This window comes from Apium graveolens, chromosome 2, assembly GCF_009905375.1.
Source record: "Apium graveolens cultivar Ventura chromosome 2, ASM990537v1, whole genome shotgun sequence".
NCBI classification, from domain to species: domain Eukaryota; kingdom Viridiplantae; phylum Streptophyta; class Magnoliopsida; order Apiales; family Apiaceae; genus Apium; species Apium graveolens.
The window spans coordinates 31,190,087-31,210,108 of NC_133648.1; the positions used below are offsets into that span (position 1 = coordinate 31,190,087).

Here is a 20,022-nt window from a genome sequence, read left to right on the forward strand (position 1 = left end):
TAATTTCTTAAATTAAATATGTGTTATTAAATATATGATGAAACATCAAAAAATGAAACTATTACATTCAATTATATTATTAATTTTGTTAGAACCTTTCAGCAATCCCTGACCTATTCTCCCGTTATCATTTTCGCGCATTGATCTTGAAATTTATATCCAGATTCGTAAGCGGCATCGGTGTCCCCAGTTTACCTCTGACCCTGCTTGGTAGTCGGAAAAACGGTGTAACATGTAGGGCCGCCAAAATCAGATACTACCCGAAACCCGACACGAACCCAACCCGCAAAAGTATGAATTAGGATTGAGAATTTTAACTTTCGAGTCGGGTTCGGGTTGGGTAAAAATTTACCCGAAAAAATCGGGTCATTTTCGGGTTGACCAGAAATATCCGAACTCAACCTGTTTATTTAAATAATTAATATATATATTATATATGTATATAAATGGTATGTTATATTTTATAAATCATTTGTAATATTATATTTTATTATATTTCTATTTTTTATATTAATTTGGCATAACATTTTAGTTTTGTAATGATGTAAATTAATTTTTTTAATTTTTTTCTAATTTTTGGGTTATTTCGGGTCAAACAGGTCAGTTTCGGGTTACTCGGTACTTATCAGGTCGGGTTCGTTTCACAATTTTTGAATCCGTTTCAATTCGGATCAGAGTAAAAAAAATTAGGTACATCCAACCCGACTCGAACCCGACCCAAAACCCGAAATTGCCACCCCAGTGAAATATACAATTTATAGATGGCATGGATGTTGGGTTTGTCTCATGATCACGGAAGGTCTGAAATCGGATAAATCTGTATATTTTGGGGTGAGCATAAAATAAAATAAAAAAATCAAAATCGAACCAAAATCGATAAAAAATAATAAAAATTGAACTATTAATTAATGAACCGAATTAAAATCGTGAAACCGAACCGATACAAGTGGTTGGGTTTCCGTTTTTGTCTAGTTTTTGACAAAAGTCGAACGAAGAAAAACTGAACTGAGCCGGTTATTATAATATTTATAATAATATATTATAATATAATATATTATTATATAAGATATTAAATAGAAAACCTGCGTAATTTCCAATTTATTTTATATATATATATATAATTATCTCCGGAAATGTTTCCCGAACATATTCGAAAGTTTTGTCAGCCCCAAATTAATCTATAGACATAATTATAAAAACAAACATAAATTCATGATTGTACGTGGCTCAGTTTCACCTGCAATAAAACAGGCCAAAGATCTGTGAGGAATGTGCTAGGAAAGTTCCTACGAATGAAGAGAAACAGAAGATAGACAGGGAATTACGCGCACGTATACATACATATACATACGAAGACAGGGTGATTTGCACCACAAAACCTGTATAGGTTTGGCCTGTTGTTTGGTACTCACACTCTCCAAAATCCCACCCTGTACTTTGCACCACAAGAACACCTGGACCACAGGGCTTTCCTTTATAATGAAATTTCATTTTTCAAATCAGTTATACAATATTTTCAGTCAATATTTTGTGAGTAATTAAAAGTAGCAAACACGGATGCTTAAATTTCCTCGCATAAATTGTTTTTTTTGCAAAGTTTCGATAATTTTGTTAAGTTTTTCTGAAATATTTTAAAATTTTATGTAATGTAAAAAAATTTTAAAAGATTTTTAAATAAAACAAAAATTTTTAATTTTTGAATATCATCAAGTTTTAGCAGATTTTTAAAAATTCAAATTGAATAACTCAAGATTTTAATAGATTTTTCTAAATCTAAATTGAATATACTCGGATTTTAATGAACTTTTTAAAATTTAAATTGAATACCTTTACATTTTATATGATTTTTTTAATCTGAATTGAATACCCATGAATTATTAAAAAAATTAAAATTTTTTAAAATATTGATTGAATATCTCATATATAATCTATTATGTTGTTATTTATGTTTTTTATATAATTATTAATTAATATATAGTCCACGTGAGAATTAATGTATTCTTTCTGTCCATTTAGAGCATACAGAATTCAAAGATATGAGTTATTCATATTTATCATTTTAAAAATGGGTAAAGAATATTTAAAGGCCATAATACAAAAAATCTTGTAATATATATCAAATTTAAAATATTAAAATATTAAATTAAATATCAAATTCACAATATTAAAATATTAAATTAAAAATCTAATCATATGGATGTAAATTTCTATGTAAAAAAAATTAAATAAGCAAATTTTTAAATCATTTTTTATTTGAATCGCTTATTTTATTACAAAAATAATCGTCTAATTTTATCATTAATATTACATAAGAAAATAAAATTATTATAAAATCAATACTATGCCACTTAGATTTAAATAAAAAAAAATTATAATTATATTTTTACTTAATTTTCACATATGGTTAGATCGTGAAAAAATATTCGATAAATTTAATTTTAATCGGTACTAATATTAAAATATTCTCTTATAACCTTTAAAAACTCCAAGTCCTTTATAAATATATTTTCAATTGAAGATATTACTTGTAGGAAAGAAGATGAATCAGATTTTGAAGTAAAAGAAAATATAAAAACATTACGAGAAAGTGTCCAAAATATTATTTTTTTATTTTACTAATTTCTGAAAATATTTATAAAATTGGTGCAATTAAAATCAATGAACTAATTACATCAAGTTTTTTTTCTTTATATTAGAGATTGCATATGATTTGCAGAAACTCGTCGAGATTGCATGAAGTATACAAGTTAAATCAATTTTTGAAAAAATATTAAATATTATTATTTGGATAAATTGTGTAAAATATTGTAAATATGATATATTTTTTTCAAATTATTTTTAAAAATGAAATTTACTAAAAAATAAACAAATTCAAAAAAATAATAAACTGCATAAATATTATATTTGGATAATAAGTTTTGAAAAAAGATTTCCTGTTCTTTAATAAAATCGAATAAAATGAATAAATCTCGAAATAACACCAGCAGACCAGGAGAGAGTATTAAATTTTGAGTCGATATTTTGATTGATCATTTGGGTGACAGCTACACGATCATCATCTCTGTTTATGGAATTTCCAATTATCCCCCTCTCTATCAAGTTCTGACTCGGTAACTAAAATTTTATTAACTCAGCTCAACTCGTTCTCAAACAGCTCAATCTCTCTCTTATCTTCTTCCCCATTCTTCTCTCCATAAATTCGCCTCTCAACTCTCTATCTTTCCTCCTCTCTCTAATTTTGCTTTCCTACACACACCTTTAAGTTTGTATGTATCACTGTATATATACAATCACCAGTCACCACTCTATAAATAATTCTCATACTTACAAGGTTAGCTCTCTCTCTCTCTCTCTCGATTTTGTAGTTACAAAGTTAGCTCTCTCTCTCTCTCTCTCGCTCCCCTCTCTACTTGTGCGTGTGTCATGTTTCTCTTTTTGTAGAGATTGTTTAGAATTTCTCTCTCTCTCTCTCTCTCTATCTCTATCTCTCTATACTTGTGTTTTTGTGTGTCATGTTTTGTATTTTGTAGAGATTGTTTAGAATTTCGATGTGATTCTGTAGATACTCGTAAGTTGTATATAGTATAAAATATGTATGAATAGTTTATTATGTATAATTGTGTTTGGGGACTTAAGTGTTGCTTTCGCCTGTAATTTATATTAGATTAGCATATCTGACAAGTATTGTTTTGTTAATTAATCAACTTATTTGATCACTAAACAACCACCAATATAGTATATACTGACTGTGTTTGTGTGTGTGCAAGCGGAGTTTATATTGTTTTATTGTTGTGAGCTTAATTAAACTTGCGGTTTTGGCCTGTACTGTCTATATAATTCAGTTATTTAATTATTAGTAGCATGTTCGATGCAATCTGTAAAAATATAATATAGTGTTTGTTGAGATTATTCTGCGAAATGCCAACTCTGACAAGTCATGTTTGATTGCAAATATATTACATATGATCAAGCTTAGTTTAGTTCTTCTCATAATTTTTATGAAGATTTCTAATATTATATTTACAGGAAACGGATATTCTCGACAGTAGTTTTTTCTTTAAGAGTAAGACTTACTAATTGTGTGCCGACTGTTTGTGTAGGTTGTAAGCAATCCCAAGAATTTCTTGACAAGTACAAGGAGTTGATCAGAAATGAATAGGTCAAAAGTTAAGCGTTTAGTAGGTAAATATGAGGTTGGAAGGACAATTGGGGAGGGAACGTTTGCGAAAGTGAAGTTTGCTAGGAATACGGAGAATAATGACCCAGTGGCTCTGAAAATTCTAGACAAGGAAAAGGTTCTGAAACACAAAATGGCTGAACAGGTTTGTCATTCTTTCTTTGAAATCTCACTTCTAAACCTTTGATCGCTTACTGACTTGTTTTTTCAGATATGCATAATCTGTTTACATATGCTTTACCGTTGTGGGTAGAAAAAGTTTACTGGCTTATTTGTTTTATTAAAGAATTTAGTTATTCAATTTACAAACTTCCTCACATGCAGAAGTTCTTACATATGATCTGCCCATTTTGCAGATAAAGAGGGAAGTGGCAACAATGAAGTTGATAAAGCATCCACATGTTGTTCGTCTATTTGAGGTCTACTTCCCTCACCATCAGCCTATCCCCTAGTTCTATTTGAGTTCGTCATTGAAGTAATAACAATGTGCTTCGGTCGATGTTTTTCTGGATCTGTTTACTCGGAATTATCTAAATCAGTTTTGTATGATAAGTCTTCTTAAAAACTATAATGAGCTATAATTTTGGAAAAACAAGCCAATATTTTCCTAAAATTCATAAATTGCTTACCAGGAGAAAGAAGTCAAGAGCTATAAATACCATTGTAAATTACAATATAAAATCTTACCTTTGAGTTGAGGGTTTTGCCCACTTGATATGCTATCCTGGTTGTTAAGTATGATTTCTACTTGTTATCTCTTGTTTTTTGCAGCAGGGCATTTTGCTAAACAATTGCTAATGATTCGTATTGAAGGACAGATATGATATGTTTTTTATTAATCGATAAAGAAATACTTAAGAATATGGTTGGAATCATAGAATTTATTTGAAATGAGAAAAATTGAGTTATAATTCTTCTCCTTCATTCCCAAGCAGGCCATGAAAGAAATCAACAAGTCTAAAAGAGTCATTTGTTCTACTTGGTTACACCTACATCTGAATATCTGATATTTGTTCATACTGATTAAAGTACAACTAGGTAAAAATTTACCATGCCACAGTCATAATATCTGATGTGTTACTTCAAAGTAATACAAGAATCAAGTTTGTGTTTCTGTCACAGCACGGGAATGTCTTGGTAATTTTCACACATGTTTGTTTGGTAGATACTTGATTGGTCCACACAGGAATCTTAATCCATTTCTGATTACCGTTTATATACTTTGTTTGAGTAAACCCTTACAGCTTGAGCATTTAACTTGTGACCTTTTTCTTTTCTTTTTTTGTGGGAAAAGTGTCTCGAATTTTTGTTGACTTTCAGTTTATGACATCTTTTCTACTGTATGTTTGATACTGGAAGTAAGATTAACATACATAACTTAAGTGACTCTTATACATATTGTAAAGTAGTACCAACTCTGTATGCATGTCTCTTTTTATGCATTTATCTTTTTGTTGACATCTTGGCATACATTACCATATAATTGATTCATTTGTACAGGTAATGGGTAGCAGGACCAAGATATTTATTGTTCTCGAGTATGTTACTGGTGGCGAGCTGTTTGACAAAATTGTAAGTTAATTTCTCTCAAACAAATTACTGCCCATTGGCTGGTGCCTGGTAGTGCAGTGGGATTGTTAGTGTTTAGTTGTTGAAACTAGAATGTGAGGTTATTAAAAGAGGCAATTGTTGTTGTTTGAATTCCTAGGGAAAAACTTTTGAAGTTATTATGGTAAATTTGTTTTATAAAGATTGATGGGCTTAGAGACAAATTACTATCTTAGTTAATTATCGGTCACTTTTTTGGTATTAAGTGACAAGAATACATGTTTTCAATATTTTGGCCATTTTTACCGATCAAATACCCATTCTCAGATCGGGTATCTCAAAAAAAAATTATTTTCTTATTTCTTGTGTAAATGTATTTTTCAAAAAAAATTCAAAAAAATTTTTTTGGTTGAAATACCTAGTCTGAGAATGGGTATTTGGGCATATTCCCAGTCTGAGAAAGCGTATCTCATATATCAAGTCTTAGAAAGCGTATTTCAACTTAAAAAAAATAAAAAATTATGTTAAATACCCAGTCCGAGATGGCGTATTTCAAATACCTAATATGAGTAAGCGTATCTCGTTGGTATTTTTGACCGCATTTCTCAAATTTGATATTTAGGTCACCAATTTCAAAAAATGTGTTATTTTTGACCATCACCCTATTGGTTCTCTTTGTGATTTTGCTGACTAAAATTTATCTGTATCTGACATGGTAACTTTGATATTTTGTAATGTATATATTACTTATCTTTTTTTTCTTTTTTTTTCTTTTTTATGAAGGTAAACAATGGACGAATGCAAGAAGATGAAGCTCGAAAATATTTTCAGCAGCTCATTAATACTGTAGATTATTGTCATAGCAGGGGTGTCTTCCACAGAGATCTGAAAGTGCTTAACCTTATCCTTCGAAATTTCCAGTCCTTGTTTAGGCTTAGTATTTGTTTCGTTTTTTTTTGCCTAATAAAGTTTCCATTCTTATTCGTCATTTAATCAACAGCCTGAGAATTTGCTCCTGGATGCTTCTGGAAACCTCAAAGTTTCTGATTTTGGATTGAGTGCACTGTCTCAGCAAGTTAGGGTAATTTGAACATCTGAATATTCAAAGCCTGCTATTGTTGCTTGCACATCTCTTCTTATAAGTAATTCTATGGTTTTCGGTTTTCATACAGATATCTATTATAATTTTAGCATTCTTTACCAACATTATCAATATATCAGTATATTACAAACCACTTTTTTACTCATGGGCATAATGCATCTGTGGCTCATGACATCCAACTAATGAAACTGAACTTATTATTATCGTGGTACTGAGGGATTCTATGGGACAATCATACCCTTATCACTTATTGCACAGTAACAATAATTTGCAAAGAGGGCTTAAAGCTGGGAGCTAGCATAGCTGTATTAAGTGTATTGTATTCGGGGGCTTACACACAAATTTAATATGTTTAGGATATAATAATCAACTACAAGTCTACAACTTTCGTTAGTTTAGGATTAAAAGACAATAGATTGCAAATTTTCAGAATTTCTGATGCCATATAATTTTTTAGGTTTCTTTCTAATAGTTAATTGCCGATTTTTTTACGTAAAATGAGATTTTGCTAAAAAGTGTAAACATTAATTCTTTCATACTGTTTTCATCTTGAAGGATGATGGCTTGCTTCATACTACCTGTGGAACTCCAAATTATGTTGCTCCAGAGGTGGGTTAATGTATGCTGTATAGTGTATTCTCAGTTATATATCTTTTTCTTTCGTTTCAACTTCTGATTTTTCGTGTATCATACAATAATTAAATCACAATATCTATACAGGTCCTAAATGATCGAGGATATGATGGGTCAACCGCAGACTTGTGGTCTTGTGGAGTCATACTCTTTGTTTTACTTGCAGGGTACTTGCCTTTTGATGATTCTAATCTTGTGAATCTGTATAAAAAAGTGAGCCTTATAAACATTCTCTCCCTACACAGTTCGTCCTTCCAGTTTATCGTATGTCTTAATTTACATGTATGTATGCAGATCTCAGCTGCAGAGTTCACTTGCCCTCCTTGGCTCTCATTTGGTGCAATGAAATTGATTACTAGAATTTTGGATCCCAATCCTAAGACTGTAAGAAATTATACCCACACTGTAGTTTATTGATAAACTTGGCATTATGTATACTTGATGATAAATAGCTTAAGCTATTGTTTTTTGGTTCTGGTCAGTTCCTGAAATTTAAATGCTCAGGCAAACGTTTCACATGCCTCCACTGGGGCTTGAACCCTTGACCTCTTATAACTTAGAGAGGAGTATCTGTTAGGCTAGTTAATGTTTATACTTTATATGCTTGTAGAGTATTCAAGTTTATATTTAAATTTTTCCTAATGAACTTTTTGCCGTAATTATTTTTATTTTCTTCTATGACTAAGCAAGTGTACATACCGTTGAAAATGGAATCAGAAGCATAAAATTATATAACTACAGGCAAAGGGGAATTAGTCTGGGGCTGAATAAATCACACTATTGTCCTGTGACTAAGTGAACCGTCTAGTATCTTTCTAAATGGCCATTTTTACTCGAGGTGCTGCTTTGATGTTAGAAAGAAATGTCAACTAGAAAATAGCGACAGTGACAACACTATTAACAGACATTTTCACCACGAAATTTAAGTCAAACAGGACGTTTGTTTTTTATAGGTTCACTGACATAAAACCAGAGGTCAGTTTATTTGCCAAAGATGAAAATTATGGTATTGCATCTCTTTAATTAATATTCATCTTCTGTAAATGGTCAAACATGTGTCTGGTCTTAAAAGTGTCTTATCACTTCCTAATTAGGCACATGGCATTGTGAGTGATATTAATCAGTTTCTTAACATTTTCTATATGCATCCATTGGCAGCGGATCACAATAGCTGATGTTTTGAGGGATGAATGGTTTAAGAAAGACTATAAGCCACCTGTTTTTGACGATAAATTAGAAACCAATTTGGATGATGTCGAAGCTGTTTTTAAGGATTCTGAGGTGCGGTTATCTTTATGTATAAAATAAATGATTTAAATCTGAAGAGTGAAGAAGTTCAAATCACTTGGTGTATAGTGTATACTCGATGGAAACCCATCTATCTTTGTTTTTCTTTAAATTGATATTTCTTGTAACAGGAGTTCCATGTGACTGAAAAAACAGAAGAGCGGCCAGCAGCCAAGAATGCTTTTGAGTTGATATCCATGTCAAAGGGACTTAATCTTGGAAATCTCTTTGATGTAGAGCAGGTTAGATTTTGGAAGCATCTCGACATTTTAGGAATTAAATAACACCCCCCCTCACTCGAGAGCCCATTTTTGGGTCAAAAAGTGGTACACAGGGGCCCATCTTTGGGGCATAAATTGCCTTTCGTGTCGACATTAAATTGTGAGAATGTTGGGGGTGGTTGGGAATCGAACCTTAGTCCTCCCGCCAGCCTAAGCTCTAATACCATGTTAAAGAACCAGTTACTCTAAAACCTCAAGTCGTTAGAGAATGACCCTTTCCAGGATCTTATATTATTCTAACATTTATGATTTGGAATTTGGATGTACATATATTAAATTATTCTAGCTGTTGATCAAGAGGGTGGTAATACTAATACCTGAAATCCGTGACTGTTAGAAACTTGGACTTTCTATGTATTGAAATCCCTAGTGCTATATGGCAGAGGTATGGTGCCAGTACAGTTCTAACCCTCCACCTTAATGATCTCATAGATAAGATTTTGTATTGCCTTTGTTCTGTTGACTTTACTTGTAGGGTCACTCAGTCTCCCTCTATTTCTCTGCATGGTGCCTGCCTTAAATTTGCTAGAAAAGAAAATTCTTATGCTCAATTTTTTTTCATTGTTTAAAAATCTCATTACTGTACAGAGCATTTACCCACCTTCTAATAGTTAACATTTCTTTGATAAAATCTTAGATTTTATGGTTTATTAATGGAATCTTCCGACTTGCTGCTGTGATATATTTTTAGAAGCTCTGTATAGTTACATTGTGATTTGTGGTAATTGGCAGAAGAAACTCTATATAGTTACATTTTGATTTATCTGTTACACTTGGATAGTTGGTGATATTTGAATTTCTTTCACGTACCTTTTTATTTTTAAAATGCAATTTTTGGCTACAGGGATTCAAGAGGGAGACAATGTTTACTTCTAGAAGCCCAGCCAACGAGATAATCAGTAAGATTGAAGAAGCTGCAAAACCTCTTGGTTTTGATGTTCACAAGAAAAACTACAAGGTAAATTAAGCTCTGTTCCAAAGAAAAAGATATATATTTCAGATAGTACTTTCTGGTGTGCTGATTAATGCACTACAAAACGTGGCAGTATATTGGCTGTGAATCAACTTAATATGTTCTTTACTGCTAGATTTAAACCGTAGAAGAGGAATTGTTAGAGAAAATTTTATGCTTTCACCTGTGATTCTAGGTATATACTAGCATCTAATAGTAAAAATGCTTGCTCATTACTCAGCAAAAAAGAAAAGTGCTTGCTCATTTCATCTTCTAAATGAGGGTAACTATGACTAATTGGGAATTCAGAACCTTTACGTATTTTAAGTAGATTCGTTGTCAATCTTTCATACATTAGTTTATAAAATAAGCCCCTGTCCAAATGATAAACCGGTTTTGATCAATTCAAACTAGCGTTTTGCTTTCCATAGTAAAGATTTCTCTGCTTTCCACAGACCACAGTAAATATTTCTCGTTCTGGTCATCATATTAAGTATATACAGTGTAGAGTAGCTGGAGTGATTAACATATCTTTCTATACTCATAACGAAACCTCCTATAGTTTCTTACTAAAACATAGAAAATTTAGGAAACTATGTGTTATCATTGGTAACATGTTAGACAAACACTTGAGATTTTTCTTTCTCTTTGAAGTATGACCAACATTAACTGCATTGAATAACGTATACTATTAAGATTCTGGATTGAATTTCGCCTGAATATTTTATTATCTCCAGATGAGGCTTGAAAATATTAAAGCTGGGAGAAAAGGAAACCTTAATGTTGCCACCGAGGTAAGTGAGAGTTGCTGCAATTATTTAAAAAGAAATTACCAAAAATACTAAATTTTCTAAGTCTTTTTGCGATTTTACTATTTTCTGAAAATATTTGCAAAAATACAGTGCTGCCAAAATCAACCAGATATGCAACTAGTTGCATAGAGTTTTTTTGGTTGCATTTAAGGTTGCAGGTTGCATGGAGTTGTAGAAACTCGTCGAAGTTGCATCTGGTTGCATCGAGTTGCAGAAAACCGTATTTTTGCAATTTTTTTTTGGAAATAATAGAATTTTTGCAAATAAAAAAGTGTTTTTGCAAAAATCTTTTTGGACTTGGGTACTTTTCAAAAAATCCCTTAATTAAATATAATAAATCATGATACAAATTTCTTGTAATTTAGAATTATGTTGTATATCTGTATTCAGGTGTTTCAAGTGGCACCTTCTCTTCATATGGTTGAGGTGCGAAAAGCGAAAGGCGACACTTTGGAGTTCCATAAGGTACGTTATTAAGTACCATTTGCTTTTAATTATATGGAGTTTTTTAATTGTAACTTTTGTGTACTAAAAAGTTCTACTACTGGCCTACTGCTTGATTGCTAAGAATCTGTTGTGTAGTATGTGTAAGTTATAACAGTGACTGGACAAACTAAACTTAAATGTTTCTGTGATTGTGGAACTATATGACAGGCAGGTAGTATTGCTGAAACAAGAAATAATCAATTGAAAAGATTTAAACTTAAATTCAGCAATATATACCAGTAGATTATTAATTGTAAGGGAAAAGAGTTTCCAAAGTACAAAGTAAGTAAGGACATGTTAGTGCTTACTATTTTATATTTTCTAGTTGCTCTACCGATCACCGCTGTGAATTTAAGTTATTAATATGATGCATCATGCATTTTGCTGATTTGGTATATTTGCCTGTGTTGGCATCAAGTCAACTATAATAGACTTCATCGCTTGAAATAAAAAACAATAGACAAGTCCAATATTTGCACTTGCTTTACCCGGCTAGCAAGCAGTTAAACGATAAGACCTGTTTTAAGTTAAAAGGTTAAATCTAGTTTACTTGCCGAAGTTGTAGATAACACACTCTAATTGCATGTTCTACTGCTGTAGCTGTTCGCTGCATTTTATCAATGACATCTAATAACTTTTCTATATATGATATTTTGCTTGTACTTGACAGTTCTATAAGAGCCTGTCAACAAGCCTAGATGATGTAGTATGGAAAACAGAAGAAGACATGCAACAAAAATGAAGCAAAGTTGTGGAACCGAAAGGAGGATGATTTGTTCGTTTTTAGAATCTTGTTGCTTTGTAACAATCTCTCTTACTGTTACTGTTTCCTTGTTTGGCAAGAGTAGACAGGGTTGACCATTGTCTCCTGCTTGATTAATGTTTGCAGACGCAGATGTTTTTGAAAGAAGCATCATCTGTGTCTTTGTAGTTGAAACTTTGAGTTTCTAACAGGCTATTTTAAGATTCTGCTCCTTTGTTTTTAAACGGGAGAGGATGATTTGGGAATGTTGATTACTTTGTGCATGCAAGTTCTTTGGGTTTTATAATTTTCCAGGGATTGAACTGGTAGAATGAAGTAATGTGACAGATAAATAAACAAAGAAACTGAATCTTCGAACAACACTGCAAGAAGAGTGCATGTGTTGTCCAGGATACCAAGTACAATCCTGTATTTTTTTCAGTTCAAAAATTGTAGTAACTTTGAAATTTTTAACTTGAAATCAGTATTTATTTTAGTTAAATTACGGACAACCCGATTGGAAATTAGCAACAATATAGTGAAATGTATCCACCCTTCGAAGTCCCAAGAGTCAAAGGGTCTCTGGAAATTAACGTATGCATTCTACAATAATATAATGCCATCGACTAAAAATACTAAAATCCTTCAAGACAGCGAGATAAAATAAACAAATAATTAAGTGGTTGTCTTTGTGCAAGAAATATGCACATGCATATTACTGTCACACTTTCTAAATTAACCCCTTTTCCCTAACGGAGCCTGTATCTTCGTCACAAATAAGTTACAATTTATAGTTGTAGTTGTCTTTTTATCTGCGGTTCATTGTCCTACTTACAATAATTGTTAGGTTGTTGCTTCTTTTGTTAGTCAGTCTTATCCTTACTGGTCCCTCCAAGTTTATGCTAATGTTAAGGACCTGTTAAGGGCACTGTAGTGGTCATTAAAAGGGTTGTAGTAGTACTATGATGGCATACTGAGAGCACACATTATTGTGGTTGTTTATGAAAAATATTATCTTACTTTCTTCTCTCTTTGTTTAAAGTTATTGTTTCTGCATATTGCTTTTCTCTTTGTTTACATGGTATCAGAGCTGCATATGCTTGTTTAGAAAGTTGTTTCTTGAAAGCGTCTTGTTTCATTTGTTCCAAACTCAGTTCTCAGTTCTTGTGTGTTTTGATTATTGCTTCTCGAATCACTGTGTTATATTTAATTGAGTCATGGCAAATTTTCATACAGTGATATGCAAAACCCTCTGTTTTTACATCCATCTGATAATCCTCTATCTATAAGTGTCACAAAACTTCAAGGGTCAGCAGATTTCAGATCTTGGAAGAGGTCTATTGAGATTCAATTTTGCGCCAAAAGAAAGCTGGGATTTGTAGATGGTACCATAAAAAGAAGTACTGATGATGCTGTTGAAGCCTCTCAGTGGGACACTTGCAACAATATGGTAATTTCTTGGTTGCATAATAATATCTCAGATACTATCAAGAAATCTGTTTTGTTTATCAATAATGCTGCAGAGATATGGAAACAGCTAAAAAAAGGTTCTCCTTGATTGATGGCTCCAGAAAGTACAAGATTACTAAAGACTTGTTTTCTTTAAAACAAAATGGATCCACTGTCACTGAATATTTCACTGCACTGAGTGCTCTGTGGGAAAAGATTGAGTCTATGCACATTCTTCCTACTATTTCTAATGTAACCGAAGAGATGACAAAGTTTTTGAAGGCAATCGAGTCCATGAGAGAAGAATCAAAATTGTTCCAATTTCTAAATAGATTAGATGATTGTTATGCTCCTCAAAGAAGTCAAATATTGATGTTCTCAGCTCTTCCCTCAGTGGAAAGAGCCTGCTCGGTTATACAACAGGAAGAAAATCAAAGAGATGTCCTGAGTATTGGCCAAGAAAAAGAGATATCTTCTATGTTTAGCAAAGGAGCCAGTGGTCAAGCAAAAAAAGGGTTTATGTGCAATGCGTGTGGAGGTAGGGGACACTGTTAGGTCACACACACTGTAGAAGGGGGTTGAATACAGTGTTTAGCACAATCAAATCGAATATAAGAACTCAAGTAACAGAAAACATATTTTATTCAACACAATAAACTCTGTTATAATATGGAACTGTCCTCTCTCAGTGATGAACAAATTATCACGAGAGCTGCTAGAGTTACAAAGAATAATAACTTCGATAAATCGTAACACTTCTAGTGTAAACTCTATGCCTGTGTTTATATACTACACGGTTACAAGATAATCTTGTAATTGATATGGAATATAATTCTGCTTCCTAAAATATATCAACTAGTTATCTTTTCTTCCAAGTATTCTATTCTTCATAGAATTCCTTCTTCATGCACAGTTCTTTTTGTCTTAGTCTTGATCTTCTTTCCTTTCAATCAGCCGTCTGCCTTATCTGAAAGGCATCTTAAGTCCTGATATTATGTCCTGATAAATATCTTCTGATAACTTAAGTTCTGATAACTTAAGTTCTGATATCTTAAGTTCTGTCTTCAGTATAAGTGTTGATTTCCAGTTAAGTACTGATTTGTCCTGTTAGTTAAGATCTGAAAACTAAACACAAATCATATTACACATGACATTATCAAATATATCTAACAATCTCCCCCAACTTGTAAATTAGCATAATATACAAGTTCAACAGATATTTGATGATGTCAAAAACATTAAGTACAAATGCATGAGAATTTGACTAAATAACTACAACTTACAGTCCTTTCAGCTTTTGTATCTTTAACTTCTGATAACAGCTTCAGTCTATATAAACTTCAGAATTTAAGAAGTTGTAGATCTTTGACTTGGCTTCACTTTCAATTTTTGATCTCACTGATATCAGGAGTTGTCCTGAGATAGTTCTTCAACAAACATCTCTCTGCATATTCAAGTTCATTGACCATCCTCCTTTTAACATTTATCAATTCAGCTGTATCTTCTCCAGTTTAAAAAATAGCTGCTCTTCTTTTCTCTAGATTGAATTCCACAGCCTTATAACCCAGAATAGTAGTTATAATCCTAGCAGAGTTAGGCTTCATATCGACAATATCACCCTTGTGATCTCTGTACTTGGGACAGTATGTGCTGTCAGACTTTACAGAATAAAGCTTCTTCTATCTTTGAATTTGAGACTTTAAATATCCTGCAGCACTATCTGTTAATCTGTCTTTCACTTGAAGTAGGAATAGAACATGTTTCAGTTCCTCAAAATACTTCAGTGGTATAGCATTCTTCCTAATTTGGTATACCCTTCCATATGTCATAAAATATAACAAGATATGCTCTTTCAAGAAGGTATGGTTAACCATTTGTACAGATTCAAGTCGATTCAATCTTTCAGGAGTTGCTCCAACACCTGGTTCACTTAAGGAAGTTGGATCATTGGTAGTGTTATGTACTCTTCTTTCATCAGAACTACCCAACCCAGATTTATCTCTTGCTTCATTTCCTGTAACAACTCTTGCTTCAAAACCATTAGTTGCAGTCTTCAAGGGTTGAGCCTGTTTAGCTTTGGTGAATCCTGGTAGGAGTATCTTTGAAGGTTTAACATGAGCAATGTCAGAGGTTTCCTTTTTCTTATCTTCTGATATCAAGCCAACTTGAGCTAAGTCAGAGGTTGCTTGAAAAATCTTCTTATGCATCAGAGTAAGATTAGCGTCTTATTCTTCATCAATTATTTCTTCATCCATGACTGGCATATAAACCTTTACAGGTTCGTCAACTTTTTCTTTGCCCTTGGACCTTGGATTAATTCCCATTTGTGATTTGGCCTATGTTGCCTCGGAACTTGTTCTTTCCTTTATCACAATACCCTTAGGTTTCAGAAATTTCTTTTCAACAACAGAAGCTTTCGATTTTGTCTTGACACCTTCTGCTTTGAGTCTAGCTTCTTCTTCCTTTAGACTCTCAAAGTCCATTCCTGAATTTTCTTTAAGAAATAACTGTTTTGAAATTTCTTCATCAAGTTCCAGATGTTCACCAGAACTTATCCTTTTACCAGTATCAGAACTTATTCTTCTCCCAGTATCAAAACTTGTTCCTTGACTTGTAATTCTAGCTTTACTTGATGAAAATCCTTTGCCTTGACCTTGACCTCTACCCTGGTCAACATTTCCATCATCATTTCCTTCTAGTGTCTGAATAGATTTGCATTTGAACTTAATCACTTTCTCCCCCTTTTTGGCATCAGCAGGTAAAAGAAGAGAGACAAGAAATTCCACTGAGGATTGGATCTCATTGAGTTGATTTTGGTGAAAAGCTTGATTCTTCAGAATTTCTTCAATTTGAGTTTGATGCTTCTCCTGAGTTTGCTCAATGTAGGCAATTCTGTCAAAGGCTGGCTTGAAAAATCTGTTCTTTTCAAGTTTCACATTCATATCTTGCTGAATCAGAGCTTTCTGAAATTTTTTCACCTTATCATGAGTTATTGAGTGTTGACCTTGAAGCTGCCTTGTACTCAATGCAGTAAATCTCAGCTGTGCCTTCAAATCATCATTTATCAGCATTTTATCAGCTTTTGCAAGATGCTCAGCAAGAACCTTTTCAGAAGGAACAAAACCAACTGAGTTCCATTCTTTAGTCCACTCCTTTCCTCTAGGAGTTTCACTTCAAGGTACTGGTGCTTCCCCTATAACAAACTTCTTGACTAAATCAGCTTTATTAATTGTTTGTTGAGGTGCATGTCCTGATGGACCAGCTGCATTAGCATCTAAATTGGCAGCAGCTTCACCAGTAATTTCTTCATTAGCAGCATCAGAACTTGTAGATCCTGCAGTATCAGCATCCTCTGATAAAATAGCAGTATGTGAGGCTATATAGGCTTCAATATTATCCTCTAAATTCTGATCTGCAGTCAGGTTCTGATCAACATCCAAAATTGATGTTGTTGGCGGAGTGAGTTGATTTGGTGGAGCTTCCAAGTACAAAACCTTAGGTACAGTCAAGTTATGAATATCAATTCCAGCACTTGTGCCTGGTTCTTCAATATGTACTGGATCAACTATAGGTGACATAGGAGGTATAGGTATTTTAGCTTGAGCAGTTTCTGGTTGTGCAGAAGGAAGTAATTCAATAACAATAGGTTCTGTTGAGATCAGAGATTCCTGTTCCCCTTCCTTAGCTACTTCCACTACATCCTCTGAATCTGACTCAACTATGTCCCTGTGAGCTCTCTGTTTCTTTAATTTCTTCAAAGGTGGCGATACTGTAGGAGCTTTATCATCAGAATTTAACTTTCTAAGCCTTTTGAGGGGCCTAGAACTCCCAGTTATAGTATCTTTCTGAGAAGAAACCTTCTCAGCTTCTACAACAACAGGTTCTGATATTGGAACCTGTTCCTCAGTTGTTTTCTCAAATCAACAGAATTTAATCAAAACATTCATCACAAAATAAAGTTAAAAGTTGATGAAGTAAAGATTAATAAATTACAATTAAACATGCACAGTCACATAATTTGAGAAACAAAGAACAAATCTTGCAATTAAAGAAAATTTCATTGATATATCAGATGATTTCATTCGATGAAATTTATCAATTACATGCAAAAAGTACAAGATAGTCCTATTTTACGATTCCTAACATCAACAGCCTTGATCCTAAGCTAAGAAGCCTGACAAAGCTGATGGTGAAGAGAAACGGATGGATAACAATTAATTCTTCTTCCTACTTTCAACAAAGAGAACAGCAAGATGAATGATTTGCTCCAGCTGTTTAAGAATACGAAGATGAGCTTCTCTTTGGAAAGATAACAGATCATTTGTAATGTTATCTGGAAGTTGAATCCAGATGACAAATGGAATGTTGTTGATAGGATATGGAGTCGGAATTCCATTTCGAAAAATGTGCACAGTTTCGGTGTCATAAGAGTAAAACCAACTAAAATGTGCCATTTGTTTGAGAGAAATGAACAGATGTGGTTTTACTGAAGAATGATCGGTCAATTAAATAGACAATGGAATACTAAGGGACACGAGTACTGGTTAAAAATTACAAGTAAAAATAATGACCCTTCGACTCCCTAGACTGATGTGTAATAATAACAGTCAGTAAAAGATCTAAAGCCAGAGTTAATGGGTACGGGATATGATAATTATTACTGTGCGCATGCAGATTTTCAAGACATATGCGCTAACCACTAACCCATAATGATTATGACTGTTTTATCTCACATTAACCAATATTCTGTAAAAATATTATCGTTCAAGTAATGACCAAAAATAAACCAATTAAATAAATACTGCCACGTCATCATCAAAACTTGATTATTATCAGGATTTAAAAGTCATCAGAATATGGCTCCTTAACTCGAAAAGTGAATGTGTATTCCTGTAATTCTTCATACAAATACTGATATGGTTTCATCAGAACTTAATCATCAGAACTTCCATCAGAACTTGTCCTCGAAATTTATGCAATCTGACACATAGACTGTTCATCTAAAAATAACATTGATCACCACAGTAATTTTCATCATTCATAAGGAGTGTAAGTGTGTGCATTAAGCTAAATATCAGACAAAGAGTAAAGTCTGATTCACTTCAATACATCTTAGAAATAAGGCATAACTAAGAACTTTTCCTCAAAATCTGTCATTATTCTGAAGCCTACTATTGAATGAGTTCATGCATGAGTCCACCTCAACTGTTTTGTGCTCATTTTATGCATCTTTTGAAATTCTATTTTACAGTGGCTTCTCAGTGTAAGTGAGTCACGACTGTTTATCAGAATTTATGTTGTTATCAGAGTATTTCTCCAGTAATCATAGAGTGTAAAAAGTCACCAAGAAAATTTTATTTTGCTCTTCTAATGCATATTACTTAATAACAGCAATGCACTTGGGTCTTCCCTTCCACATTTTTACTCTAGATCTCAAAGGAGTACCCGATTTTTATTTCTTTTCTTTTCTTTTTCTTTTGATAAGTGAGGCTTATCAGCACTTAGTACATCCACCAGATTTACTAACATCAGAACTTAACAGATAAGAAACAATATTCTAGTTTTTGACTTAGTAATAAGATACATAAAGTAAACTTAACTAAGCTCAATATCAGAATTTGCTTGTGTTAAAAGATTTCCACATAAACAATTACTTCAAACATGGGATCTTTAGTATATTTAAGATTACTAGGTCAGCAGCTAGCACATTTATCCTCATTGGATTGAATAGTCACAGAAACATTCATATCACTATCAGAGTTTAGAAATTCACATCTGACAACAATCAGCACTTAAGTAATTTTCAATTTAAGCACATAATACACAAAGATAGTAATATATGTAAATACTGATCATAAAGTCTGATGTATCAGAACATAAACTAAGCAGATTTAGAGAAAGAACCTGAAACCATTCCAAGTTCATTTACCAATCTTGTAAAAGTAGCTTCACACAGTGGTTTTATGAAGATATCTGCTAGTTGTTGATCTGTGGGAACAAAATACAATTCCACTGTACCTTCATCCACATGTTCCCTTATGAAGTGGTACATAATGCTGATGTGCTTTGTCATTGAGTGTTGAATTGGATTACCTATCATAGCAATATCACTTTGATTATCACAGTAAATAGGGATTTTAGAAAATTCTAACCCATAATCCAGTAATTGATTCTTCATCCAAAGAATCTGTGCACAACAGCTTCCTGCAGCAATGTATTATGCTTCTGTAGTTGATGTGGAAATTGACTTCTGTTTCTTGCTAAACCAAGAACCAATCTGCCTCCAAGAAATTGGCAGCTTCCACTTTGTGCTTTTCCTGTCAATTTTGCATCCTGCAAAATCTGCATCTGAGTAACCTATTAGGTTAAAGTCTGATTCTCTAGGATACCACAATCCCAGATCAGCTATACCCTTAAGGTACTTGAAAATTCTTTTCATGGCTATTAAGTGAGGTTCTCTTGGATCTGCTTGAAATCTTGCACAAAGACAGGTAGCATACATGATATCAGGTCTACTTGCAGTTAGATAAAGTAGAGAGCCAATCATACCTCT

At 32.8% G+C, this 20,022-nt stretch overlaps 2 protein-coding genes across 2 annotated transcripts; both read left to right on the plus strand.

Annotated features, from left to right (window-relative positions):
- The first annotated feature begins 3,030 nt into the window (after positions 1-3,030).
- On the plus strand, positions 3,031-12,309 carry LOC141707234 (CBL-interacting serine/threonine-protein kinase 3-like). The gene is made up of 15 exons (XM_074510279.1): positions 3,031-3,331; positions 4,101-4,322; positions 4,534-4,596; positions 5,678-5,749; positions 6,509-6,616; positions 6,726-6,806; positions 7,383-7,436; positions 7,548-7,673; positions 7,755-7,844; positions 8,619-8,741; positions 8,879-8,989; positions 9,873-9,986; positions 10,718-10,774; positions 11,183-11,257; positions 11,949-12,309. The coding sequence occupies exons 2-15, from the start codon at positions 4,152-4,154 to the stop codon at positions 12,018-12,020; spliced, it is 1,317 nt and encodes a 438-aa protein (XP_074366380.1). The 5' UTR covers positions 3,031-3,331; positions 4,101-4,151; the 3' UTR covers positions 12,021-12,309.
- Positions 12,310-13,547: 1,238 nt separating this feature from the next.
- Positions 13,548-14,024, plus strand: LOC141687437 (uncharacterized). The gene has a single exon (XM_074492715.1). It carries the CDS (start codon positions 13,548-13,550, stop codon positions 14,022-14,024), a length of 477 nt encoding a protein of 158 aa, XP_074348816.1.
- Positions 14,025-20,022: the final 5,998 nt, after the last annotated feature.

Excerpts from the sequence above, each read along its gene's own strand:
- LOC141707234 (XM_074510279.1), top strand. The coding sequence starts at position 4,152 with ATGAATAGGTCAAAAGTTAAGCGTTTAGTAGGTAAATATGAGGTTGGA. Across the intron at positions 7,845-8,618 it reads TGGATCCCAATCCTAAGACT|CGGATCACAATAGCTGATGT; the intron begins GTAAGAAATTAT and ends ATCCATTGGCAG. Across the intron at positions 8,742-8,878 it reads CTGTTTTTAAGGATTCTGAG|GAGTTCCATGTGACTGAAAA; the intron begins GTGCGGTTATCT and ends TTCTTGTAACAG.
- LOC141687437 (XM_074492715.1), top strand. The coding sequence starts at position 13,548 with ATGGAAACAGCTAAAAAAAGGTTCTCCTTGATTGATGGCTCCAGAAAG.